The 27,482-nt window shown below is 40.7% G+C and overlaps 1 protein-coding gene across 4 annotated transcripts in view; it reads right to left on the bottom strand.

Annotated features, from left to right (window-relative positions):
- LOC109917377 (transcription factor E2F5) overlaps window positions 1–27,482 on the bottom strand; it is a 29,329-nt gene extending 1,847 nt beyond the window's left edge. The window contains exons 1-9 of one of the 4 annotated variants that reach the window (XM_048595999.1): window positions 27,275–27,369; window positions 24,590–24,693; window positions 23,919–24,028; window positions 14,761–14,922; window positions 10,046–10,089; window positions 7,295–7,359; window positions 5,463–5,727; window positions 4,838–5,047; window positions 2,329–2,373 (exon numbers count right to left, since the gene is read on the bottom strand). In XM_048595999.1, the coding sequence (XP_048451956.1) occupies window positions 2,329–2,373; window positions 4,838–5,047; window positions 5,463–5,727; window positions 7,295–7,359; window positions 10,046–10,089; window positions 14,761–14,922; window positions 23,919–24,028; window positions 24,590–24,673 (985 nt within the window). In that variant the 5' untranslated portion in view covers window positions 24,674–24,693; window positions 27,275–27,369. Of the gene's footprint in view, window positions 1–2,328; window positions 2,374–4,837; window positions 5,048–5,462; window positions 5,728–7,294; window positions 7,360–10,045; window positions 10,090–12,786; window positions 14,923–23,918; window positions 24,029–24,589; window positions 24,694–27,274 lie in introns of those variants that run through there. The other 3 variants (XM_020517197.2, XM_048595998.1, XM_048596000.1) reach the window with 3 other exon arrangements.

The raw sequence follows: 27,482 nt of genomic DNA, 5'->3' as shown, positions 1-27,482 counted from the left end.
CTAAGGTCTAAAATGGACAAACTCACCAACAATCAGTTTAAGAACAACCGGCTATTTGACTCAAAGTTCACTCTACTAATAACTTGAACTCTACAATTATGGCATCTATCTTCACTTTGAATGTCTCATCTTTTTGCCACCATCATTCTACCACTAAGGACAGAGTTTTGTCCAATATTATGTGGCTTAGATGGTTGCACCCTTGCTTCCATCTGAAGATTATGGATTATTAGAACTGAAAAGCAGGAAAACAATGTTAAATATGTACAGTACCCTCATGAGATCTTACTTGGAAAACTCTGAACATTTCAGGTCTCCATAATATATAAAACAAAACATAGAGGCACTGCAAAGAACATACAAAAAGAATCATCAGGATTATGCCAGAATACAGCAGATATATTGATATAGTAAGGCTGAACAGGGTAGAATCCTTTTCTCTAGAAAACAGAAGGCTGAGAAATGACCTTATAAGAGGTCCTCAAGATTACAAAAGGATTTGGCAGGGTAATTCAACAGAGTGGGTGCAAGCGTGAAGCTGCAGAAAAGCAACATTCCCTTTATAATAAGCCCACTTTAATCTTGAGGGAACCGTAAAACGCAACAACTGGGCATACACAACAAACAAAAATTGATGGAGCATCATGGGGCTGTATCCCCACCTATCGTTTTCTTCTTACACCCCCCAACCTATCTTCTGCATATAAACCGACATTTTCCTAGCTACCATCAGTTCTGAGGAAGGGTCACTGGACCCAAAACGTCGAATCTGATTTTTCTTCACAGGTGCTGCCAGATCTGCTGAGTTTTTCCAGTAACTTCTGTTTTTGTTCCTGATTTACAGCATCTGCAGTTCTTTTGATTTTTATTTAGTCAGAGAAAATGCATGCAAGATTTACCACAATTACGAGCTACAACTATAATAGTGACTCAAATTTAACAAGGAATGCAGGGAAAATTTGTTTACCCCAAAATAACAGAATTGGAACTCACTATCAGAAGGAATGTTTGACTAGAAGAAATGAATTTAAGGAAAATCCAAATAAACACAAGGAAGAATAGAAAGTTACTTTGAAGAATATAAATGAGGTAGGGTTAAAGGGAGCTCATCTGAAGCATAAACACCAGTATGGATCCATTAGGTTGAATGGTCTATTCCCATGCTACAAACAGTATCGACTAGAGTCAGTATTACAACATGGAAACCGATCCTTTAGTCTAACTCGTCCATGCTGACCAGGTATCTTAAACTCAACTAGTCCCATTGGCCTGTATTTGGTAGATAAGGTGAAGATCTAAGGTCTTTTTGCAGGGGTAGCGGAGTCCAAACTAGAGGGCATAGGTTTATGGTGAGAGGGAAAAGATTCAAAAGAGACTGGAGGGGCACCTTTTTCCACAGAGAAGGTGATACATGTATGGAATGAGCTGTCAGAGGAAGTGGTAGAGGTGAGTACAATACAATATTTAATAGACATTTGGACAGGTACATGAATAGGAAAATTCATTAGAGGGATATGGGCCCAATGCAAGCAAGGACCACACCAAATTTAAAGCTAAGTTTATAGTGGGTAGTTTGCTATGGGCATTTATGGATAGTATACAGTGAAAAGTGGTTACTTTATAAAATGGCACTTCCAACAAGGAACATCACAAGCAAGGAACGCATATTGTGAAATATGGGGCTACACAACTTTATGAAACGTGGTTTCAGCACTGTTCCCTAATAGGGCAATAGACATTGTATTTGGTGCGGATGTCTGCAAAATGGTGCACAGAAGTATAAATATGCTTTTAAATAATAAGCATAAGAATCATAGGAAGATTATTGCACAAGAGATCATTCAGCCGTCTGAATCTGCGCTGCTCAAAGTTCCACTTCCCCATAACTATGTACTATACGGATATGATTTTTGAGGAGATTAACAAATGGGCAGAAATCTTTGTTTCCTTTCTGTGGGTTTGGCTGTTTAAAAATAATTCAGCCTTACATCTTTTCCTTTGGTCTGGCATAAATTGAAACTCGTAAAATTGGTACCTTAGTGCTTTTGTTCATTGGATTGCAATGTTGCTTCTTCTAGCAAGGATGTTGTATAAAATCATGACTTACATACCACAGTAAGATTTATTTAATCAAAATGTCTTAACTGTTACACAATTTTTGTGCTTTATGTTTTACCATGTGGATCAATAGAAAAATTCTCATTCACCTGGAGATTACATTTCTGTCAAAGACTCAGCAAGATTATACTTGTGGGAGATACAATGGTCTTTTAAAGAAATTTTAAAAAACACAAATCTTACAGCAGCATATAACAACATATAACTTACCATCTGATGACATAAATTCATCCATTATGTCTCCATCAATAGTTCCTGAAATTTAAAAAAAAAATGGGTCATTTTAAAAAAAACATCGAATATTATGCAAGCAGAGGTCTCCAAAAGATCGCAAAATTATTCAACATATTTGGATAAAATTGTATCTGGGTTCGTCTAATTTCCAGGTTCCAACCCTGCATTACAAGATGCCTTCATGCCCGGTTTTTAATTGAAAAGCCAATTATCGGCCAGAGGGCACATTCACCATCCAATTAAGGATTGGTAGATGTGTACTGAAAACTGGAGGGGCAATGGGGGTAAAGGAGAGAGACAGCTTCAAGATGGAAGTGCTGTTTCTGTACTTAAAAAAAAAAAAATTGCAATTTAAAAATGATCACAGGTACTAGACTGTCCGTATGAAGCTGGAGCCTCTCTCAAAGGTCATTTATAAGTTGGCTGTGGATGGTGTGGTAGGAGAAGTCAATAGGAAACAAAGCTGTCTCCTTTCTTTGGCCACGTTAACAGGACACTTAGTTGGGTCAAATAGCTAACTGCTGTCATTTTATCTTACCTGGGGCAGGAGTGTGTCAGCAAGTCAGCACATTAGCCAGTTGAGGTAAATTCAAAGTCTACCCACACCTGAAGCTGAAAATTCAGCTCATTTGGTTTATAAAAGGATCTTCCCAACTCTCCACGCTCCTCCACCCCCAAACTACACACACTTTATTTATAAAATTGGTAAAAAAATTTATTTAACAGCAGAAAGTGGAATACAGATCAGTTTTTTTCCAATATGAGTTTGCAAATTGTCTCATGACAGGTTATATTTACAATGTTTATACAGTGATTCATTCATAAAAGTTAGCAGTCTATCAGAGTCCAAGGAAATTCTGCAAGGATTAGAACAATAATGTCAAGTTATATTGATATTATCTTTACATGTGTAACAGTCAATGTGTATAACAGGTATCGTCCCAAAAACAATATATTGCCAAGATTAAGTCAGCAGGGAGTTGTACACTTCTGTTCAGGCAATAGTTGATGAAGGTATACTCATTATTTTAATTAACCATGTTAATTTATCAGGTAGTTGCTTGTTGTTACTAGACTAACATCCAAATACATCTAACAAACTTGCATCTTGATAACAGGTAGCATTAAGAGAATATTTTTACCAGACAATGTTATTCATTCAAATGCAAAATAACTGGGTTACAAATATTTAATGCTATCAAATTATATTTAGATTCCAATCCAACACTTTGAATGTAGCAAATAAAGCCCTTCTTTTCATAATATTATGAAGCAGGCAAGGTAAGGAATACTTCTTGCGCTCAGGCAACCAAGTTTCAGAGAATCTTAGAAGTGGATCCAATTCCTGGAATCAGCCAGATGGACCAAAGTAGCTTTCTGCATTCCTTTGCAAATGGTTTCAGGACTAATGTAAAATATGTGGGCTAAAACTTACTTGATAATCAAAGTTGCTTTGATTTTTCACATCAACTAAGGATTAATAACTTACAGTTTACAGGCAGTGGATTCCACAAGCTTTTAATAATTGAACAAAAATGAACACGTTGTATTCTACTCAAATCCTGCGTTCTTCCACTGACTCGCATACACTATTAACCATTTGTTTGGTTATAGTTTACTTATTGATGAAAAGTGTTAATCCCTGAAATAAAATAGCCCAGCAAGTTTTCAGATTATTGGGAGTACTAATGTGGGTGGCACCCTTGAAATACAACAAGAGACTCGATTCCTGATGCCAGTACTTCTCTAATATTTAATATGCTGAAATCACACGTGAAAGGAATACTTGCTTGGATTGGGCAGCTGGACCAATCATCTGGCATAATGAAGATTGTTTGATTAATGCACAGACTTCTAGATACAACACTATCCCCTCCACACTGTGGTTGCCGAAACTACTACGTACAGAAAGCACTCGGACTGTGTATCTAATGCAAGGGGGGCAAAAGCACTGTCATAGAAACACCACCACCAAATTATTGATGTTGGTCAATACTTTATGATTTTGTGTAACATTTGTCTCATCTCAAATGTAGCAACTATACTGGGTATTTCAAAGATGATACAAACTATTTTAACTAATCTGGTATTTTCTAGGATTCATATGAAAGTAGAGGACAGCACTCAGCAGAGGCAAGCAACTCAAACAAAAGTAACAGCACTAGCCCATGCTTCCAGGGACAACAATATTTCTAAAGACAACATACAATGCAGACCAGAAAGAAACCAATTTTTTTTTAAGCAACAGAAGACCTAGCTGCAACCAGATATGCATTAGTATTGAGAACCTGTTTTCATTTCTGTAGCCCGATGTGATAAAGTAGGTAAAATTTTAAAATTATACATCAGTTTGACTGATACTTTAAACCAAATAAAACAACTTAAACAAACTTGAGAAACAAGAATACAAGTGGAATCAGAAAAATTAAAAAGTGGCTGGCTGTGCTACATAAAGTCCATAATCTTTATCCTAGACTTTCCTTACCACTTGAATCTTCTGTTTTGGTTTGCTCATACGACGTTGGAGGATGTTTGAGAATGCTCCCAACGTCTGTAGGAAGCAGTGATTGTAATCCGTTCTGTTCTCGAATATTCTGTAGTGATTCAGTTGTCAATTCTTTGTAAACGTCTGGTGTATCTGCCATGTTTGTGTAAGGGACATCCGATCCCATACCAGGTAGCTGCTGGCCACAATCTGATTTTAAAATAGTCATAACATTTAAAACGAACACATTGTCAACAGTCATTGCCTAGCCATTTCTTACAAGACAAGGATAAATGAAGAAAACAGTAGTGCTACAGCAAGGCAAATCAAGATCCAAGATGACTGATGCTGTAAATCTTAAGTGTAAAGATTTTTCAAAGAATATTACTTGCATGAAATGCAAAATAGTTACAACGACTTGGTCCATTAATATATTTATATATAGATTTATGACAATAAAGTATGAGAATGAGAATCATTTAGCAGTTCAAACTTAAACTTGACTTCACTTTCTAATTTAATTTTACATTGTCAGATACAATTGTGAATATGTAATTTTACCAAGACCAGGCATCTTTTGTATATAACCTACATAAATGTAAGTTACTAATTCTCAACAACTCACCAGAAGATTGTTTAGCTAACGGAACCTGAACAAGGTATGGTTCTTTTAGGGAGACAACTCGGTCTGAAGGAAGTGGAGTTGAAGACAGTTTTTCTGGTAATGATGGTATTGCAAGCTCCTGTTGCAATTGCATTAGGTCATCTGGTGGTGGAACTGGAAACACTACAGGCTTCGAACAGTTGGACTCCTTATTAATAAGTAGAACATGAATAGGTCCTGATTGACTCTTCAAATTGATCTGGTACTTTTTTTGTCCATTTGGTCCCTTTTTTTGGGGAAGAGAAAATAAATATTTAAAAATTTGCATAGTTACTATTAAACTTCTTAATTTCACTTTATACACAAAATATTTTTAAAAACAAGATTGCAAGCGACTCTGATGTTTGTGCTCAAGAATTATGCTCACTGATTACCCAGAGTGAGCATTACCCAGAGCTACAGACAGCCATGAACACGAGTGTTTCCCCTTAAAACACCACATTAAATGAAAAGCTCACCTCTTCAAGAATCCAACATTAACATCCTCTGTCGACTCTGGCTCTGATGTAATCTGATGATATCCTGGGCTGATCCCAGCCCCTTTGCTTCCTGGATTTGACAACTGCTGATCTCAGGGAGTCAAATTATCAGGAGTGCTGAAGTGACAACAGCAGTGGCCAAACCGTACACTCCTGCTCATTAGCTGGCTGATGCACCTTGCTAGTTCTACAATGTAGGAGAATCTTTGGGCTTCACCATTTAGAGGACCCTCTGTGGTCCATAGACCAGTTTCTTCCCACTCTGTCCTACCTCTGCCCCATTTCCAATCTTGCACCCACAAAGGAACTTGTTTATTCTTGTTCATTACTAAATGAGGATATAAAATCAAACAATCATCTATTTTTCTCTTTACAGTTTCTGGCGGAATTTCTATATATTTCGAGTATCTTCTTAAAAAACTAAAACATCAGAAATGAATATATTTTTATTTCACAGATGTTTCAAACTATATAAAATTATTTAATCAAAGTAGATTATGGAGGTATCCTAAACAGACTCTTCATTTAAGCTACAAGCTTACCTCAAGTAGACACAGAATTTTATAAAACCTAAACTATGCCATTCAAACATCTAAATTATTTCAAGAGTTAACATGGACATGTGTGTCACTTTCCTTCTCAAATTACAAGAATGCATTGGTCAAACCCAAAAAATGCCTCTTTAACTCTCAGTATAAGTGACATTACTAAATCATGCATTTTCATCACAACCTAAAGTATTTCTAAACTGATTTCAAAAATAATACATGCTCTACCTTTTTTTCCTGACACTAGTCCATGCATTTCACCAATCTGTCTATTTCCACCTAACGCTAACCTCCTCATAGTTCACAATACTTCCAAGTTTTCCATCCACAAATTTTGCCTGATCAGCAAAGTCTGAATTATTAATATAAATCTGAGCCATGGAGAATTTCAGTCTAATCCATCCTCCAGGCTGAAAATGGACTGTTCACCAGTACAGTTTCCTGTTATTCATCAAATTTTGCATCGATATCACCACTGTCCCTTTTATTCTAAGAATCTGTCCACACAACAGTTAATTTTGCCCGTAATTTCTAAAAAGCTTCCCCCGACTGTGGAGGATAAACTAACTGGCCTGAAATTTGGATTTTTACAGCAAAGTTAACTTAACTGTATACTCATTAGAATGTGTATAATAAAGTGCAAAAACGTATAAAAATCTGGGGCACACATGCCTTCAGCTCCACATCAAAAAGTTAACACAGAAGTACAAGTATAAGCAAGCTAATCATAAAACATAATTAAGTGCAGGGTAACAGTAAAACATACCAGCTCAGGAATTGGAACTTCCAGTTGTGTGCCAGAAGGGGCCTGGATAGCAAGAAGTGTATCACCTGTTATGGAACCACTAATGAGTTAGAAAACAAAATTCTTCGGTTTCAAACAAATGTTTATCATAGTTCTATAAATGGACTGAGATCAACGTACATTTTAAAAACAGTAACTTTAAAATATTGATTCGCAAAGGATTGGGAAATGTTTTCTTCTGACAACCAAAACACACAACTGGTTTCAATGATTTTTAAACATTGCATTGCAATGTCTTGACTCATTGTATTAATGTGAAGGAGATATGAGTGATATAAGCAAACTCAAAAAAGAACACATTCTAAATTACCTGAAAAACACTGAAATCAACTCAACATCTCATGCCAGGCCATTTTCCTCTACAAATACTCATCGTAAACAGAAAAGAGCAATGTGGTTTTCCACTCTGCCATGATAAGCAACATGAATTAATTTGCTCAGGCTGCTGATGCAAACACAGTAAACACAGGATAAAGGTGTTCTATTACTTCCTAGTAGACAATATCATGAAACTTGCACAGGAATGTTCAAATTGCGGCCCTGGACAATACCGTTATAGCCATTTATAAAATCTAAACTACACAATCTCAACATCTGAACATTTCAAGAGTTAACAGACAGGGCTGTCACTTTCTTTGTCGAATTATAAGAATTATAATAACTTATACAGATTACAGGAAACATGTATTTAATTTTGCTATATTGTTCTCAATCCTCCATACTACAAACCTTTATGACCCAGAAAGATAAAAATCTGGAAACCAACATCAACTTACATTTATATAATATGCTTTACATGATTCAATGTCCCAAGATGCTTGACTGGAATATTTTCAAAAAAAAACTGAGGCCGAGCAACACAAGTAGCTAGAAGGATCAAGGATACAAAGCTTGATAAAAGTAGTAGCTTTTAAGAAATGCCTTGAAGGAGGAAAAGAAGTGGAGAGGTTTTGGGATGAAATGCAAGAATACAGGGTCTTAGCAGCTAAATACATGGTCACCGATTGGGTAGTGTTTAAACACAGACAAAGTTGCTGCAAAAGCTCAGCAAGTCTGGTAGCACCTGTGAAGAAAAAATCAGAGTTAACATTTCGGGTCCAATGATCCTTCCTCAGAACAGTTAAGGAAGAGTCACCGGACCCGAAACGTTAACTCTGATTTTTTTCTTCACAGATGCTGCCAGACCTAATTAGCTTTTCCAACAACTTTGTTTTGGGTCCTGATTTACAGTATCCACAGTTCTTTCCATTTTTATTTGGGTAGTGTTTAAAATTAGGGATGCTCAACAAAACAGAATTGAGGGACCTCACATCTCACAAAGTTGCATGCCTCAATTACAAGATAGAGACTGGTGAGGCCAAGGAGGTAAAAAAACAAGAAAGAGAATTTTAATATCAAAGACCTGCTACACCAGGAATCAATGTACGCCAACAAGCACGTGGTTGATAAGTAAGCAGGACATATGATATTGAGAGTGAGTTTTCGATGACCTCTAGTTTACACAAGACAAATAATGTGGGAGGCCAGGAATATGCTAGATAGGCAAGCCTAGGAAGTAACATTGGCATGAAAGTGGTGTTTCAGCAGTTGATTTGAGGCTGTTGGATAGCAAGGCAGAGTAGGCAGGCAATGTTGTGGAGGTGGTCATGTTGATTGCATATTTGTGTGTTCAAAAGCTCATCTAAGGGTCAAATATGACACCAAAGTCATGACTGGTTCTGCCACAGACATTTGCTAAGAAGAGGAGTGGAGTCAGCAGCTAGTGAACAGAATTTGTGGTGAGACCAAACACAATGAACTTTGTTCTTCCCAATATTGAGTCAGCTGAAATTTTGGCTCATCTAATACAAGGTGGTATAGAAGCAATGAGATAATTTAAAGACAGCAGTGGAATCAAGAGAAGCAGCAGTAAGAAGAACTGGCCAGGCAGCATCAGAGCAGCAGGAACCCGAAATATCAGCTTTCCTGCTCCTCTGATGCTGTGTTCCTCCAGCTCCACACTGTGTTGTCTCAGACTCCAGCATCAGCAGTTCTTACCATCTCTGAGTGAGAAGAGCTGGTTGAGGTCACTGCCCACATGGAAACTGACACTGTTTTCAGATGAAGACCAGCCTATGGTTGAGAAATAGGAGGGGCCTTAAAGATTGATCTTTGGGACCATCAGAGGTTAGCAGTGCAGGAGCAGGAAGAGAAGTCAATTTAACTGGGTGACTGACAACGACTAGATGCGTGAGAATAGAACGAAGTAAGTGCAATCTTAGCTTGCTAAACAACTTTGAAGAACTGTTGGAGGATGATGGTGCTGTCAGCCATAAAGACTGCAGACAAATTGAGGATGATAAAGAGATAGTTTACATGTGTCACAGTAACATGGGATGTCATGACACTTTTAGGAGGAGATTAATGAGAACAGTTACTGAATAAACAGCAAAGCATGTTTGTGGCTCAATTTATTCACTGTTGAGTTAGGCTTGGTTCTGATCGGATGCAACCCAGCTGGCAAATCAGGGAGGTACTCAGTGATGGGGCATGTATCATTTCACTAGGAGTGGAAAAGGAAGAGCTATCCTTGGACCATATCACTACCGCATAGTAGCTGGCTCAGAGTGGGAATGAATTGAGAACACAGTGACAACATGCAGATGTAGATTATGGAGAAAATAGAAATTTGGTACAATAAAAAGAGAAAGTTAAAGATAATTGTTAACAAACCTTGAAAACACTTGCAGACATCTTCATGAGTTGTATAAGCCAATGTAAAAAGTTAAGGAGGCTGTCAAAGAGTGATAAAGATCTTTAAGTAGTACACTTGTACTGAGTCATTATCCTTAGCAATGCCTTTCCAGATCCTCTTTCCTCTTCATTTCCATCTGTTCTACCCTTGCCATGTTTTACTGCCTCTGACCTTTCCCTCCAGAAACTGATTCCAACAGACATTAAACCTTGTTTGCAAGACTTACACCACTTCATCTCAGAAAATCTTATTCTACCGCAGTCTCCAATCATTCAATACCCAATCCCACAATAATCTATTTCTAATTTCTCCTACCTCAAAGAAGTCTTCCTTGATAGGTGATAGTAGGAACTGCAGATGCTGGAGAATCCGAGACAACAAGGTGCACAGCTGGATGAACACAGCAGGCTAAGCAGCATCATAGGAGCAGAAAGGCTGACGTTTCAGGCCTAGACCCTTCATCAGAAATGGGGGAGGGGAAGGGGGTTCTGAAATAAATAGGGAGACAGGGGGAGGCGGATAGAAGCTGGACAGAGGAGAGGATAGGTGGAGAGGAAACAAACAGGTCGAAGAGGCGGGGATGGAGCCAGTAAAGGTTAGTGCAGGTGGGGAGTTAGGGAGGGGATAGGTCAGTCCAGGGAGGACGGACAGGTCAAGGGGGCGGGATGAGGTTAGTAGGTAGGAGATGGGGGTGTGGCTTGAGATGGGAGGAGGGGATAGGTGGGAGGGAGAACAGGTTAGGGAGGCGGGGACAAGCTGGACTGGTTTTGGGATGAGGTAGTGGGAGGGGAGATTTTGAAGCTTGTGAAATCCACATTGATACCATTGGGCTGCAGGGCTGGCAAGCGGAATATGAGTTGCTGTTCCTGCAACCTTCGGGTGGCATGGTTGTGGCACTGCAGGAGGCCCAGGATGGACGTGTCGTCTGAGGAATGGGAGGAGGAGTTGAAATGGTTCGCAACTGGGAGGTGCAGTTGTTTATTGCGAACCGAGCGTAGGTGTTCTGCAAAGCAGTCCCCGAGCCTCCGTTTGGTTTCCCCGATGTAGAGGAGGCCACAACGGGTACAGCGGATGCAGTATACCACATTGGCAGATGTGCAGGTGAACATCTGCTTGAACAACTTCTCTTTCAATTCCTCCCACTTCCTACAGACAAAGGGGGTGGCCATGGGTACCCACATGGGCCCAAGCTACGCCTGCCTCTTTGTAGATTACATGGAACAATCCCTCTTCCATACCTACACTGGCCCTAAACCCCACCTCTTCCTCCATTACATTGATGACTGTACTGGCGCCGCCTCGTGCTCCCACGAGGAGTTCGAACAGTTCATCCATTTCACCAACACCTTCCACCCCAACCTTAAGTTTACCTGGACCATCTCTAATACCTCTCTCTCCTTCCTGGAGCTCTCTGTCTGCATCTCGGGCAACTACCTAGAAACCGATATCCATTTCAAGCCCACTGACTCCCACAGCTACCTAGAATACTCCTCCTCCCACCCACCTTCCTGCAAAAATGCCATCCCCTATTCCCAATTCCTTCGCCTCCACCGCATCTACTCCCAGGATGAGGCATTCCACTCCCGTACATCTCAGTTGTCCTCGTTTTTCAAGGACTGTAACCTCCCCCCATCAGTGGTCGAGAACGCCCTCAACCGTGTCTCCCACAGTTCCTGCAACTCATCCCTCACACCCCGTCCACGCAATAAGGACCAAAAAAGAATCCCCCTCGTCCTCACGTACCACCCCACCAACCTCCGGATCCAACGCATCATCCTCCGACACTTCCGCCATCTGCAATCCGACCCCACCACCAAAGACATCTTTGCCTCCCCACCCTTATCTGCTTTCCGGAGGGACCACTCTCTCCGTGACTCCCTTGTCTGCGCCACACTCCCCTCCAGCCCCACCACACCCGGCACTTTTCCCTGCAACCGCAGGAAGTGCTACACCTGCCCCCATCCCAGGCCCCAAGAACACTTTCCACATCAAGCAGTTGTTCACCTGCACATCTGCCAATGTGGTATACTGCATCCGCTGTACCCGTTGTGGCCTCCTCTACATCCGGGAAACCAAGCGGAGGCTCGGGGACCGCTTTGCAGACCACCTACGCTCGGTTCGCAATAAACAACTGCACCTCCCAGTCGCGAACCATTTCAACTCCTCCTCCCATTCCTCAGACGACATGTCCATCCTGGGCCTCCTGCAGTGCCACAACGATGCCGCCCGAAGGTTGCAGGAACAGCAACTCATATTCCGCTTGGGAACCCTGCAGCCCAATGGTATCAATGTGGATTTCACAAGCTTCAAAATCTCCCCTCCCACTACCGCATCCCAAAACCAGCTCGTCCCTGCCTCCCTAACCTGTTCTCCCTCCCACCTATCCCCTCCTCCCATCTCAAGCTGCACCCCCATCTCCTACCTACTAACCTCATCCCGCCCCCTTGACCTGTCCGTCCTCCCTGGACTGACCTATCCCCTCCCTAACTCCCCACCTACACTCACTTTTACTGGCTCCATCCCCGCCTCTTCGACCTATTTGTTTCCTCTCCACCTATCCTCTCCTCTATCCATCTTCTATCCGCCTCCCCGTCTCCCTATTTATTTCAGAACCCCCTTCCCCTCCCCCACTTCTGATGAAGGGTCTAGGCCCGAAACGTCAGCCTTTCTGCTCCTATGATGCTGCTTAGCCTGCTGTGTTCATCCAGCTCTGCACCTTGTTGTTTCCTTGATAGGTCCACTGTTTTGCCTTGATCCTGTCTTACAGAACTGATTTATCTCAATTACTTTCTCTCTCCATGGCCAGTTTCTTTCTATCTGCATCCATGAATCTTCTGACCTCCTCCCAAACTTTAACAGTTTCTAGATTCCAGATTGGGTTTCCTTTGCAGTATGGACATAACACCTCTCCACATCTCTTATTGTCTATCAGAAAAGCTTAATGGCACAATATTTCTTCCTTGAACCAGTTCCCATCTGTGACCATACTCCACCTAACTGAACTTGTTCTCAAATTGAGCAACTTCTTGCAATTTAAACACTTCCTTCAAATAAAGAAGATGCTATCCCATTCATATGGGTACTAACTGTCTCTGTACTTCAGTAAAATATGAAGAACATTTCCTGTTCTTGCCCCATCAGGTTCTCTCCCTTACACTTCTTTTTTCACTGGATTGATGACTGTATCAATGCCATTTCCTCCTCTCACTCCAAACTGAAACATTTCATTTACTCTGCTTCCAATTTCCACCTTTCTTACCTTCACACAGACCATCTTTGACACACTCTTTCCTGAACTTCTGTCTCCATTTCAGAGAATAAGCTATCAAATATGTACTCCATATTCAATGATTTCCACAGCTTTTTTGTCTAAACTTCTTCTCACATTACTTCCTAAAGAGGCTTCCATTCCATTTTTCCAATTGTACAATGTCACCTTCCATACTAGTGCTTCTGACAAGTCCTCTTCACCATGTTTGGCAGTGAGCATGTCAATTTCATTTCCTGCATTTCGGTTCCCATTCCTTTCCCTCCCTCCAAGAAGCACAACTGAGTTACCTTGACTTCACATGACACCTCAGAGGCCTCTGCAATTTTCATAATATCACCTCTTTTCGGAGCCCAACAGTTCAGTTTCATCCACACCACCGTGCTCCACTCAATCACTGCCAACACCACCTGCACTGTCTATGGCACATTTCCTTGCAAGTATGAAAAAAAGCAACACCTGTTCTTTTATCTTACTCCTTCCAAATGCAACAGCAATTTGCCTTGTCTTTCTTCAGATTTGGCATTCTGTATTCACTGCTCATGATGTGGTCTCTTCTATATTGAGAAAAAAGTGCACATTTTCAGACTGCTTTGTAGAACATTTTCATTCAGTCCACATGTGACTCCAAGCATCCAGTTGCTCATTATTGAAAATCTCTGGCCTAATCCTATTTTGCCCTCAGTCTACTGCACTGTTCAAGTGAAGATCATCAACCTGAGCTTGAGGAACAGCATCTCAGCTTCTCGTTAGGCACTTCACTGCCTTCCAGACTCAACAAGTTCATTAATTTAAGATCATCGCGTCTGTCCCTGCATTTTTGGGTGACAACTGCAGAAATTGATTCCGCTTATTCTATATGCACCTCCTTTAGATCCTTTATTCTCTACTTAGCCCATTACTTTTTATTTTTATATTGCACCATTGTCCCTTTTGTCATTTTCTCAGCCCTGTCTTTAACAATATCACAGACGTTGCCTTTTTAAAAAACGCACATTCCTGCCTCAGTGCTTGCTTAAAATCAGTTACATTGCTAACCTTCCTGTGAAAAATCATTGACCTGAAAGTTTTTCTTTTTCTACAATGACGTCTATGAGCTGAACGTTTCCAAGATTTTCTGTTGTTTTTATTTCAGACTCCCAACAACTGTAGTAGCTAACTTGTGTTAATTTTCCCAATTTCTTTCAGATCACAAATGTATTGTACAATTTACAGATGATTACAGGTATGAATCTGTATTCAAACACACCTACATTGCCTCTCTAAGTCTCATGTTCCATATGACCATGCCTCTTAGCTCAATGTCCCTGGAGTAGCAGTGAGGAATACTTAAAGGTATAGGAGTATGCAGCATTTAAAATTACATGTCACTGAATGCTGACAACGTGCAAGAGGCACAATGTGTTCTTTAACTAGGAAGGATATCTATTATTGTGTGTATTGTCAGTTATATTTTCAATACTCTGCTGTAGCCACATCTTCTGTTGATCAAGTTCTTTCTCCTTCATTTCCAGTTCTTCAATCTCTGCCTTTAGGTACCTCAATCGATCTATGATTTCTTTAGTGTTACATCCTGGACCAACACCCCTATTAAAAGAAAAATAAGTTAAATACACCCAGTTTGAAATAGGGAAGTAATATTTATATATTGGAAGGCAACATCATTTCATGGATCAAATAAAAGCGAAGTACTTTGATGATGGAAATCTGAAATAAAAACACAAAGTGCTGGAGAAACTCAGCAGGTCCGGCAGCATCTGTGTAGAAACAGGAGTTAATGTTTCAAGTCTAATGATTCTCCTTCAGAACAGGATTCCATTCTCTCCCAATTCTGAAGAAGAATCATTGGACTTGAAACTTGATAACTCTGCTTTTCTCTCCACAGATGCTGCCAGACCAAATTCTCCAGCATTTTGTTTCCATATAAATAAATCACAACATTGCTTGGATGACAAAAATATTTTTTAATTTTAAAATAGCTTTTGGCATTTTAATATTAAAACAAAAATTTGTTCTGTACAATGTCTCAGGCAAAATTCAGCATATTATTGTCCAGATACCATTGTATATACAAGAAGTGCACAACAGAGCATACTATGAGCAGCAGCATGCAGATGTAAAGATGAAGTGTCAAACTGTGAAGTTACAAAAGGACTACTGACATGCCAAAAGTAGAATCAGTATGAAATAGGTATAGCCAACAACCAATGTATGAGCAAACTCTGCAGTTGCACCACACCCAGTTGTGAATGGTGGTGCGCAATTAAACAACAAAAGGGAAGTTACACAAACATTGTCAGTGATGGGGAAACCCTGAACATCAACACAAAATATAAGGCTGAATCATTTGCAATCATCTTTAGCCAGAGTGGCTGATCTACCTCTGACTCCTCCTGGGTCCCCAGCATCACAGATGTCAGTCTTCAGCGGATTCAATTCACTCCATGTGATATCAAAAAAATAGCCGAAAGCACTAGAAACTGCAATAACCAAGCTGCTCCAGTGCAAGTGCAACACTGGCATCAACCTCACCAAGGTCCTGTATAACAGCAACAACACATTCCTGCTCCTGTACTCGAAACCTCTCACAATGATGGCCAACATACCATTTGCCTTCTTTACTGCCTGCTGCACCTGAATGCTTACCTTCAGCGATTGGTGCTCAAGGATACCCAGGTCCCGCTGCACACTCCCGTCTCCCAATTTACAGCCATTCAGGTAGTAATCTGCCTTCTTGTTTCCAAAGTGAATAACGTCACATTTATCACAAACCTCACATTTGGAAACAAGAAGAAAACTCTCGACTGGCTGGACTCATACCCAGCCTAAAAAGAATGATATATGTGGTTATTAAAGGTCCATCATCTCAGGCCCAGGACATCTCAGCAGGAGTTCCTCAGGGTTGTATGCTAGGCCCAATCATAATCAGGAACTTTACACCTATGATCTATCCTCCATCATGCGGTCAGACATGGAGATGTTCAGTGATGATCATACAGTGTTCAGCACCGTTCTGGGCTCCTCAGATACTGAAGCAGTCTGTTTCCATGAACAACAAGACCTGGACAACATTCAGGCTTGGACTGATAAATGGCAAGTAGCACACGTTTCACACAAATTTCAGGTGACCATCTCTATCAGAGTGAATCTTACTTTCATCCCTCGACATTCAATGGCAGTGTAATCACTGAATCTCCCAAAATTAACATTCTGGTTTTATTATTGACCACAGAGACTGAACTGGACCAGCCAAATAAAAAGTGCAGCTCCAAGAGCAAGTCAGAATCTGGGACTCAGCAGTAACTCACCTCCTGACTCCTAGTTCATATTCACCATTGACAAGGCATAATTCAGGAGCGTGCTGGAATACTATTCACTTTTCTGGATGAGTGTAGTTCCAACAACACTCGAAGTTCAACACCATCCAGGCCAAAGCAGCCCACTAGACTGGTACCCTATCACTACACTCCATTTTCACTCCCTCCACCACTGATGTACAATGGTCACAATGTGTACCATTTACAGGAGTAACTTACCAGGATTTTTTCAAAAGGATCTTTCAAAAGTACAACCTGCACCACCTAGAAGGACAAAGACAGGTGCACAGCAATGCTATTAGATGCAACTAACCCTCCATACTACATAACATCCTTTCTTAATTGCCATTCTTTCACTGTAACCCCCGCATTCAAATCCAGGAATTCCTTTCCTAACAGCACTGAGAGTGTACCTGAATCACATAGATCACAAGCAATTCAAGAAGGTGGCTCAGCATTACCTCTCAATGGTAATTAAGGTTGGGCAATAAGTGTAGTTCTTGTCTGTGACACCCTCAGACTGTGAAAGAATAAAAATTTACCGAGGAAGATAAAATTTTACAATGTGCAAAATTATAAATATGTTGCTTCACAAAACAGTTAAATGCATCAAATACAATCTCTCATTACTAGAGTAGTTAAAACGTAGATGAATTTCAGAGATACATACTAGCATTTATCAGTGTACAAAGAGATAATACAGCACAGGAAGAGGCCTTTTGGCCCACCAAGCCTGTGCCAATTCCTTACAGTCCTTATTTATGCCCGCTATTTATTGCCCATACGCAGTTTCTATCCATCTGTTCACCTCCTGATCACGTGTCTATCAAGATACGTCTTAAACACTGCCAACGTGCCTGTTTTCACCACCTTCACTGGCAGTGTTCCAGGCACCCACCACCCTCTGAAGGAAAAATTTTTCACTGCACTTCTTTCCTAAACTTTCCCCCTCTCACCTCGAATCTGTGCCTGCTTGTAGTTGACCTTTCTACCCTGGGAAAAAGCCATTGACTATCCACGCTATCTATGCCTCAATTTTATTGACTTCTATCAGGTCGCGCCTCAACCTCTGTCTTTCCGGTGAAAACAATCCAAGTTTACTCAACCTTTCCTCATAACTAAATCCTTCGCTGCACAAACCCACACTATCACTAACAAGTCCATTCACTTCCAAATGTGAATAAATCTTGTCTCTCAGTATTTTCTTCAATAGCTTCCCACCATGTGGATACACAAATACATACATTTATAAAAGGAACTGCCTTGGTACTGGCAAGCTGGAGGATTTGCTATTACACACAAGTCACCTTTTTATTTCGAGAATTCAGGCCATGTTGGCACATTAGAGTAATAGGTGTAATAGACATCAAGAGCTACTGAGCTAATCATAAATTCATAGGGCAACAGGATTGATACAATATGCTGGGTCTGTATTATTGACCCCCAAATAGCCAGCGGGTACTACAGGAGCAGATGTGTAGAGATTTAAGCTAGGAACAAAAACAAAGTTGCTGGAAAAGCTCAGCAGGTCTGGCAGCATCTGTGGAGGAGAAAATAGAGTTAACATTTCGGGTCCGGTGACCCTTCCTCAGAACTGATGGTGGCTGGGAAAACGTCAGTTCATATGCAGAAAATAGGGAGGTGGGTGGGGTAGGGAGTAAACGATAAGATAGAGTCCAAAGAGAGAAAAAGACAGTTGGACAGACAAAGGAGTTGCTAACGATCAGGCTGGGAGGGTGAACAGTTGTTATTGGGGACTGTTAGTGACTAACAACAGGGGGTGTGTAGTGGCAGGCTATGTGGTAACAAGGATTTAACTGGATTTAAGCTATCAAGCTCAAGTGAATTCCTAACTGACTAATGAAACTGTAGGAGCACACTCAGGAGGGAAATCAGAAGAGCAAAAAGAGGGTATGAGATGGATCTGGCAGATAAGGTTAAAGATAATCCCAAGAGGCTCTATAGCTATATTAAGAGTAAAGGGGTGGATAGGGAGAGAATAGGTCCCCTTAAAGATCAGCATGGCCCTCTATGTGTGGTGCCACAGGAGATGGGGAAGATTTTTAATGAATATTTCACCTCAGTGTTTACTGAGGAGAGAATCACGGATGCGAAGGAAATAAAGGAAATAAGTGGGGATGTTTTGAACCTCATACACTTTACCAGAGAGGAGTTGTTTGCAGCCTTAAAGTGCACTAAGGTGGATAAATCCCCTGGGCCTGATCAAATCCATCCCCTAGTGTTGCAGGACACTAGGGAAGAAATTGCAGAGGCTCTTGCAGAGATTTTTGCTTCATCTTTAGCCACTGAATTTCCAGAAGACTGGAGGGTGGTTAATGTTGTTCCATTGTTGAAGAAAGGTAGCAAAGGCAAGCCAGGGAACTACAGGCCAGTGAGCCTGACATCAATGGTAGGCAAGCTATTGGAGAGGATACTGAGGGACAGGATCAACCAACATTTGGATGGTCAAGGTCTGATTAGGGATAGTCAGCAGGGGTAGGGCAATGGATGTTGTCTATATGGACTGGAATAAAGCCTTTGACAAGGTCCCGTACGATAGGCTAGTCAAGTTAGGTTACATGGGATCCAGGGATAGCTAGCTAATTGGATTCAAAATTGGATCTATGGTAGGAAGCAGAGGGTGATAGTTGAAGGTTGTTTCTCAGACTGGATTCCTGTGACTAGTGGTGTGCCACAGGGGTCGGTGCTGGGACCTTTGTTATTTACATAAGTGATCTGGATGTGAACGTACAAGGCATGATTAGTAAGTTTGCGGATGATACAAAACTAGGAGGTATCGTTAAAGCAAAGGTTATCAAAAATTACAGAGGGATCTTGATCAGATGGGAAAATGGGCCGAGGATTGGCAAATGCAATTCAATACAGAAAAGTGTGAGGTGTTGCACTTTGGAAAGTCAAACCAAGGTAGGACTTACACAGTAAATGGTAAGGTCCTGAGGAGTGTTGTGGAACGGAGGGACCGAGGAGTACAAGTACATAGTTCGTTGAAAGCGGCATCACAGGTGGACAGGGTGGTGAAGAAGGCATTTGGCACGCTGGCCTTTGTCAGTCGAGGCACTGAGTATATGAGTTGGGACGTTACGTTACAGTTGTATAAGTTGCTGGTGAGGCTGCACTTGGAGTACATGTACAGTTTTGGTCATCCTGTTACAGGAAAAACATAGTTAAACTGGAAATTGTGCAAAGAAGATTAATGAGGATGTTGCCAGGACTAGTAGGCCGGAGTTACAGGGACAGGTTGGCCAAGATAGGACTTTATTCCTTGGAACGTAGGAGAATGAGGGGTGACCTTATTGAGGGTGTATAAAATCATGAGGGGCATAGGTAGTATGAATGCTTATAGCCTTTTTCCCAGGGATGGGGAATTGCAAACTAGAGGGCATTGGTTTAAAGTGAGAGGGGGAAGATTTAAGAAGAACCTGCGGGGCAACTTCTTCATGCAGGCGGTGGTGCGTATGTGGAATGAGCTGCCAGAGAAAGTGGTTGAGGCAGGTACAATAGCAACATTTAAAAAACATTTGGATAGGTACGTGGATGGGATATGGAGAGATACAGACCAAATGTGGGCAATTGGAATTAGCTGAGTGGACACCACGGTCAGCATGGACCAATTTGGGCTGAACGGCCTGTTTCCATGCTGTGTTACTCTATGACTCTATATGTTAATTTCAGATGGGGTGTCTGAACCAGTATTACTGAAACAAGGAGTTAATTACAGATTCTAACAGATGCTCAAATATTTGCTGTAATTAGAATTCTATTAACTTAATCTCAACAGGACTCAATGCAAAGCTAGCTGTTGGCTTTTATTCTTTGGAGAGAATTTGACCAAAAGCTTATGCAGGAGACAGGCTATTAAAGAGCGTGATTGAGGAGATGGCAGTCCAGCAACAAAATGACCCAAGAAGGATGAAGGCTACTCTGGCCTGTATAGTAAGAATGCAGAATTTATTCTGTTTAAGACAACCAACTAAAGTAAAAACATATTATAGCACATTCATTATTACATTACATGAAGAGTTTTGCCAATTTAAGAGCACCTCATCACAAGTGCTGCTCGGCACATTTACTTTATTGTGAAATATAACAGTTTAACAAATTGAATCAAGACTGGCTTCACCTCGTGTGAACTCAGCACACCATCTGAAGAAACGTGCATGCAAAAAGATAGATATCTGAGGGTCCCAATGACCAGTTCAGTTACAACTCTAAGTTCCACTAGAGATTCAACTTCCATAAAAATAGACAAGCACTGTTTGCAAATGTTACTGATCCCAGTGAACCTGCTAAAGTATCTATGGCTAGATTTGTGAGAATATAGCTAAAAGAATTATCAGGACCACCAATTATTGTGATTAAACAAAGGTAACTGCATTTTAATTTCAATGTATTATACACTTAAGGAAATAAATATAAAATTGAACCTGAAAATATCTACTGTAAGAATTGTAGATTAATGGCATTGACTTTAATTTGTTTATTTACTTCAATTTTATGTCTGTTCTTGGCACCTTATTCCAGATAGCATGAAAGAATGCATCAGTACTGGAGTAGGTGGTGATGGGAGCAGTAGTTGTGGGATTTAGAAGTGCTAGGAGAGTGTCCTAGAAATCTGAGAGCAGTGGGCATGACTCAGGACTGTGGAGGTGTGACCAGAAAGTTAAGACATAATAACAGATTAACAGTTCTTGAAACACCAACCTCAATGAGAAAAGTACAATAACATTTATTGATAAGAACTGACTTAAAGCATGAAAGGGAAATCTTAGTAAAATGGCTACAGCTTCTGTCTTGCAGAGATTACTTGACAGAGACAGAGCAAAAAGAGAACAAAAATTAATTGGTGCACAAGGCCTGAGAAGCAGAAGAGGACATCAATTGAGGGATGCAACTTTTACAGACCTCAGATATGAGGATGCTATGGAATACAGTGCTCATCTTGGTGTTTGAGTTGAAAAGACACTGAATTGAGCGTGATGCAAAGTTTAGGTAGGGCAGACATATTAAGTGATATATAATCTAACATTAAATGCTTGCAAATATATCAACAAATAAACAGCATAGAACGTAGCCATAGCATTCACTGTGTCTGTGACAGTTCTTTTAAAAAAAAGTCATCCAGTGCTACTCCGCTGCTGTTTTCCTGTCACTCAGCATTTTTTTTTCCTTGAATGTATTTCTAATTGTTTTTTGAAATTTATTATTGAATCTGTTTCTGCCATTTCCCCAGGCACTGAACTGGCAACAATAAAAACAGAATCACAATTTTAAAACATTTTATCATGGGATGTGATAGTTGCTGGCTAGGTCCCTATTTATTGTCCATCACTCAGTGCCCTTCAAGGTAATGGTACTAAGTCGCCTCCTTGAATTGCTGCAGTCCATGTGGTGTTGGTAAATCTACAGTGCTTCTAAAGGCGGGAGTTCCAGGATTTTGATCCAGTGACAGTAAAGGATTGGCAATATATTTCCATGTCAGAAGATGTTGTACAAACATAGGTGGAGGGACAGGTAGTATTAAGGAAGCGGTTAGGCTGTAGAAGGACTCGGACAAACTGGGAGACTGGACAAAGAGATGTCATATGGAATACAATGTGGGAAAGTGAAAGAAAGAATAGAGAAATAAGGACAGGCTTTGGAAATCTGAAGCATAAAGGGACTTCGGAGTTCTGGTTCAGGATTCTCTTAAGACGCGCAGCTTCATTTTGTAGCGAGGAAGGCAAATGCAAAGTTAGCATTCATTTTGAGAGGGCTAGAATACAAGAGCAGGGACATACTGTTAAGACTGTATAAGGCTCTGGTCAGATCGCCTTTGGAATATAGACAGTAGTTTTGGACCCCGCATCTAAGGTTGGGTTGATCTTGGAGAGGGTTCAGAGGGGGTTCACAAGAACAATCCTGGGAAGAAAGGGCTTGATTAGTCAGGGGATCAATGGGGAGAAGGCAAGAGAATTGGGTTGAGAATCATATCTGCCTTGATCAAATCGTGGAGCAAACTCGATGCCTATACTCTACAGTTTTATGGTTTGGCTTGGTTTGGAGGAAAATTTGCATGTGGTGGCACTCACATTTATTTGCTACCCTTATCCTTACAGGTGTTAGAGTTCAGAGGTATGGACAGTGCTGTCTAAGAAGCCTTGGTAACTTGCTGCAGTTCATCATGTAGATGATACACATGTCTGGCACCGGTGCATCACTGATGGAGTCAGTAAATGTTGAAAGTGGTAAATATGGTGCCAATCTACAGGGCTGATTTGTGTTTGACAGTATTGAGCTTCTAAGTTAGAGACAAAAAAAAACTGCAAATGCTGGAATCCAAGGTAGACAAACAGGAGGCTGGAAAAATACAGCAAGCCAGGCAGCACGTGGAGGAAAGAAGTCAGGACTGAAGGACGATAATACCCGAAATGTTGACTTCTCCTCCTCCAGATGCTGCCTAGTTTGCTGTGCTTTTCCAGCCTCCCGTTTGTCTACCTTGAGCTTCTAAGTGTCATTGGAACTTCATAAATTCTCAATCCCATGTGGTTCTTCTGCCAATTATCTTAAATCGGTGTCCTCTGGTACTAGCTTTCCTTCCAATGGAAACGAGGTTTCCTTACTTATTTGATCAAAATCCTTTATAATTTTGAAAATTTCCATTAAATTTCTTTTAACTATTACTCTGTGAAAAACAATTTCAGCACTGCTATTCTCTTAACAACTGAACCTTTCCCTCTTCCTCCGATCGCGAATAAAAAGCAGTGGTATGACTCTAGTAAAACCTCTCTGTACCTTCTCCAGGGTCTTTACACCTTCCTAAACGTGTTGTCCACAATTGGCCACAATACTTCAGCTGAGGCTTAAATAGTAATATATCAATGTTGAACACAATTTCCTTCCTTCTGCAAGCTATACTTCTCCTTCTATAGCCTACCATTCCACACCTTGTTATTGTAAAATTATAAAATAAAGCATTTGAAGATATACGAATGTGAACCTCCAATACTCTCTGCTCTTTAAAACTGTACCATTTATATTGCCTCTCATTTCTCCTTCAAAAATGAACTGTTGTGCTTTTTTTACATTAAATTTAATCTGTTATGTGTCTGCACATTTCACAACGTTTATGTCTCTTGAAATCTGGTCCTTTGTTTCTCATTGTTTGCTCCTTTGCAGGCTTTCTACATCTATAGATTTTGTTATAATTTCAGAGTTTAAGTATATACATATGTATTCATAAAAAAAATTGGTGTTATTTTAACCTACTTCCACTGGATACTGTTTTTTGATTTCTTCTCAATTAATCCAATTCCTTCCAATACATTGGTGATATCATAGATTCTTCTTTTCTGTCTCACTGCAAGTGTGTCAGCAGCCTGTTGATAAAAAGCAAGAAAACATTGAACACATTTATTTTTACCAAAATCTTAACTTCTATTTTGATTTGTATTAGGGTTTCTAAGTACGTGAAAGCTAAATACCAGATTCATTTGGCAAGGTGCTCACAACTTTAGTGTGCTTGGGAATGATTGGTGGATGTCTAGAATTTACATTTTCTTATCGCAGTAATTTTGCAATAAGAAACCAGGCATGGAAATGGGAGCAACACAAACTTGGAAAATATTGACAAAAAATATTGGAAATCATCAGTAGGTCAGGTAGTACCTGTGGAGACAGAAGCAAGATTGCACACAACTTCCCAAATAAATGGCAGTTCCCAAAATTCTAAAAGCATATAATGTACGAGAATGATAAGATTGACTTTAAAGTGGAGATATTTGAGATTGGCGCCAAGGACGTCAATATTATATTCTTAGGGAACAAGGCTGAAAAATCCAATTTAAATTCTTTCCCCTGGTTATGTTCAACACAAAATCCATCTATATCAGTACTTCTAAATATGTTGAATCAAAATAATCTCCTGTAAAAATACAAACCTTCAGATCTAGAATGTTTTTATTTTGAAAGCTGGGCTGTAGAATGCTAAAGGGGACTGTTGGCATCGTTTTATACAAGTCCATTCCATCTTCAAGGTGAAAGTCTGCTGGAAAAAAATATTCAGCACTTTTTAAGAGAGCATTACTAAGGTACTTGATTTTTCTGGGGGTGAGGGGGGGGGAAGGAAGATGGAAAGATGACTCATTTCAGAATAGAAAAGATCCTCCAATCAAAATTGCAAGTAGAAAAAAATGACATAATGCAAAAAGTAACAGGCAAAGGCGTGGTCTCTGGCTAGGGAGAACAGGATGGGATTGGGAAGCAACAGCATTTCAGGAATTATGAAATACTGATAAGATCAACAACTGCAGGTGTCAACTGTAGGTCAGTGGATAGCACTATCATAGTCAGAAGGTCAACTCCAAAGACTTGAACACAAAAATATTGATCAACAGTCCTATATTTTACTGAGGGAGTGCTGCACTGTCTGAAGTGCCATCTTTAAATTAAACATTAATCAATATGTCTATTTTGATTCAGCACAAATAATCCCCTGTAAAATAATAAGCCTTCAGATCTAGAATGTTTTTGTTTTGAAAGGTGGGCTGTAGAATGCCAAAGGGGACTGTGGCAATACATTATACAAATCCATTCCTCCTCAAAGGTGAAAGTCTATTGGAAAAAATATTCAGCACTTTTAAAAAGAGCATTACTAAAGTACTTGATCTTCCTCCGGCAAGATGGCAAGATAATTCATTTCAAAATGGAAAAGATCCTCCAATCAAAATTGTAAGGAGAAAAGAATGACATGGCACGAAAAGGACAACTATCCTCCTCTACTGAGGATAATGTTCTGTATATTTCTTAACCGTATGATGCAAATTGATTTTGTGTTGTACATGACCAGGGGATAGAATTTAAATTGGTAGTTGTCCCTCAGGTTGTAGCCAATATTTATCACTTAGTCAACATCACTAAAATACATTAGACGACATGTCCATCCCAGGCCTCCTCCAGCGTCACAATGACACCACCCGGAAACTGGAGGAGCAGCACCTTATATTCCACCTTGGGAGCCTACAACCCAATGGTCTCAATGTGGACTTCACCAATTTCAAAATCTCCCCACCCTTGGCCTCATCCCATGACCAACCCTCCCTCTCATCCCCACCTCCTTGACCTGACACAACCTGTCCATCTTCTCTCCCACCTATCCGCTCCTCCCACCTCACTGACCAATCCCCACCATGCCTACTTGCACTCACCTATCACCATCCCACCTACCTATCCCAGCCACTCCTCTCCTCTCTTTATTTATTTCAGAGGTCCCTTTCCCCCCACCATTTTTGAAGAAGGATCCCAACTGGAAATGTCAATTTTCCTGCTCCTCTGATGCTGCCTGGACCTCTGTGCTCCTCCAGCTCCACACTGTGTTATCTCTGACTCCAGCATCTGCAGTTCTTACTATCTCTGAGGCATTGTTGTTTGAAGACCTTGCTTGGTACAAATTGGCAGCTGAGTCTCCACCCATCATTATTTCTACCCTGTGACAGAACTGGTCATACTTTCTTTTTATATCTACATTTTAAAAAAAGTATACTTCAAAAACACTGTTGTAAAGTGTCTGGGACATCCTAGGTTCACTGAAGTCACTATGTAAATGCAGCTTGTTTCTCCAGGATGAACACAGCTGATCTTAATAGTTATAGTTCCCCTGCTATTGGATTACCCACTCCGTGACCAACATGAGCCTATCTACCGTGGAAAAACTTTCTGTCCCTTTGTGAACACTAAATTTAAATGTCACAATGTTCTCCTGATCAGTCTCGTTTAAATTTCATATTCCAGGCAATTTCACAGACGCTTTATACATGAGTGATCCATAAGCAGGTACCAATGTTTGGGATTTAAAAATATTACCTTGGATTTAAATTCCTCTATGTTTTACCCCTCTCAGATGCAACTTCTTTGAGAGTGCTACAAACACCCCATCCACAAAAACTTTTCATTCTGGAATTTCATTCTCCCTTCATTCTATATAAGGGTTAATAATTAAAAACCACACTAAACAAACTTTGGGTCACCCCTCTTAATATCTTCGACTAGTCATCCAGTTTTGACTACAAACCATCGTTAAGCACCTTGGGGTATTTTACTACAGCAAATTCGTTATACAAGTGCTCTTGGAGGGCTCTTGTGGTGCCATGGTAGCGCCCTACCTCTGGGCTCAAGTCCCACCTGTTCGAGAGCGACATGTCTGAACAGGTCGATTAGTACTGTCTATAACCGCTACATGTTCTTAAATCAGTTGCCGAAATGGAACGATTGATAATGAATCAGGCTAGTAACCCATTCCAGATTCAGCACCACATCTTTTATAAGTTTGAAAACGATTATTTCCTCGTTTATAAAATAACGCTCTTCCATTATGAAAATTAAAGAAAACGTGTTACATGGTTGCATAGAGACTGCCTGTGCCACAACTGATTCCCTTCTGGGGAGCCGACAACAATCGGCACCTAAGCTCCGCTACAAGTGAATCAAGAAGGATGAGTGAAACGTGTGAAGATTGTGCTTCATGAGTGTTGAGAAAGCTGTTGGACTGGTCAGCAGCAGGAGATGCCTCGCAGGTTTTGTTTTCACACATGTGCTCCCTCCCCTGCCATTGCTGGCCTGGCCCTGACCTGCTTGAGGTCCAGCACTCCGTCCTTGGCCTCCTGCAGCAACGACACGAATCGGGTAGTGAGGAGCCCGAGACTCTTCTCGTGGCGGCTCGAGGCCGGACTCGAGCCCGAACCTCGGATTCCATGACCCGTGCCGTTCCAACCGCTCTCCTCACGGCCAGACTCGGCCATCACCACGGACGATTATGACGTCGCGGCGATGATAGCT

This window comes from Rhincodon typus, chromosome 4 (genome assembly GCF_021869965.1).
Source record: "Rhincodon typus isolate 14 chromosome 4, sRhiTyp1.1, whole genome shotgun sequence".
Taxonomy (NCBI): Eukaryota; Metazoa; Chordata; class Chondrichthyes; order Orectolobiformes; family Rhincodontidae; genus Rhincodon; species Rhincodon typus.
The sequence above is the reverse complement of the archived record's forward strand: the minus strand, read 5'-3'. Positions and strand labels throughout refer to the sequence as shown.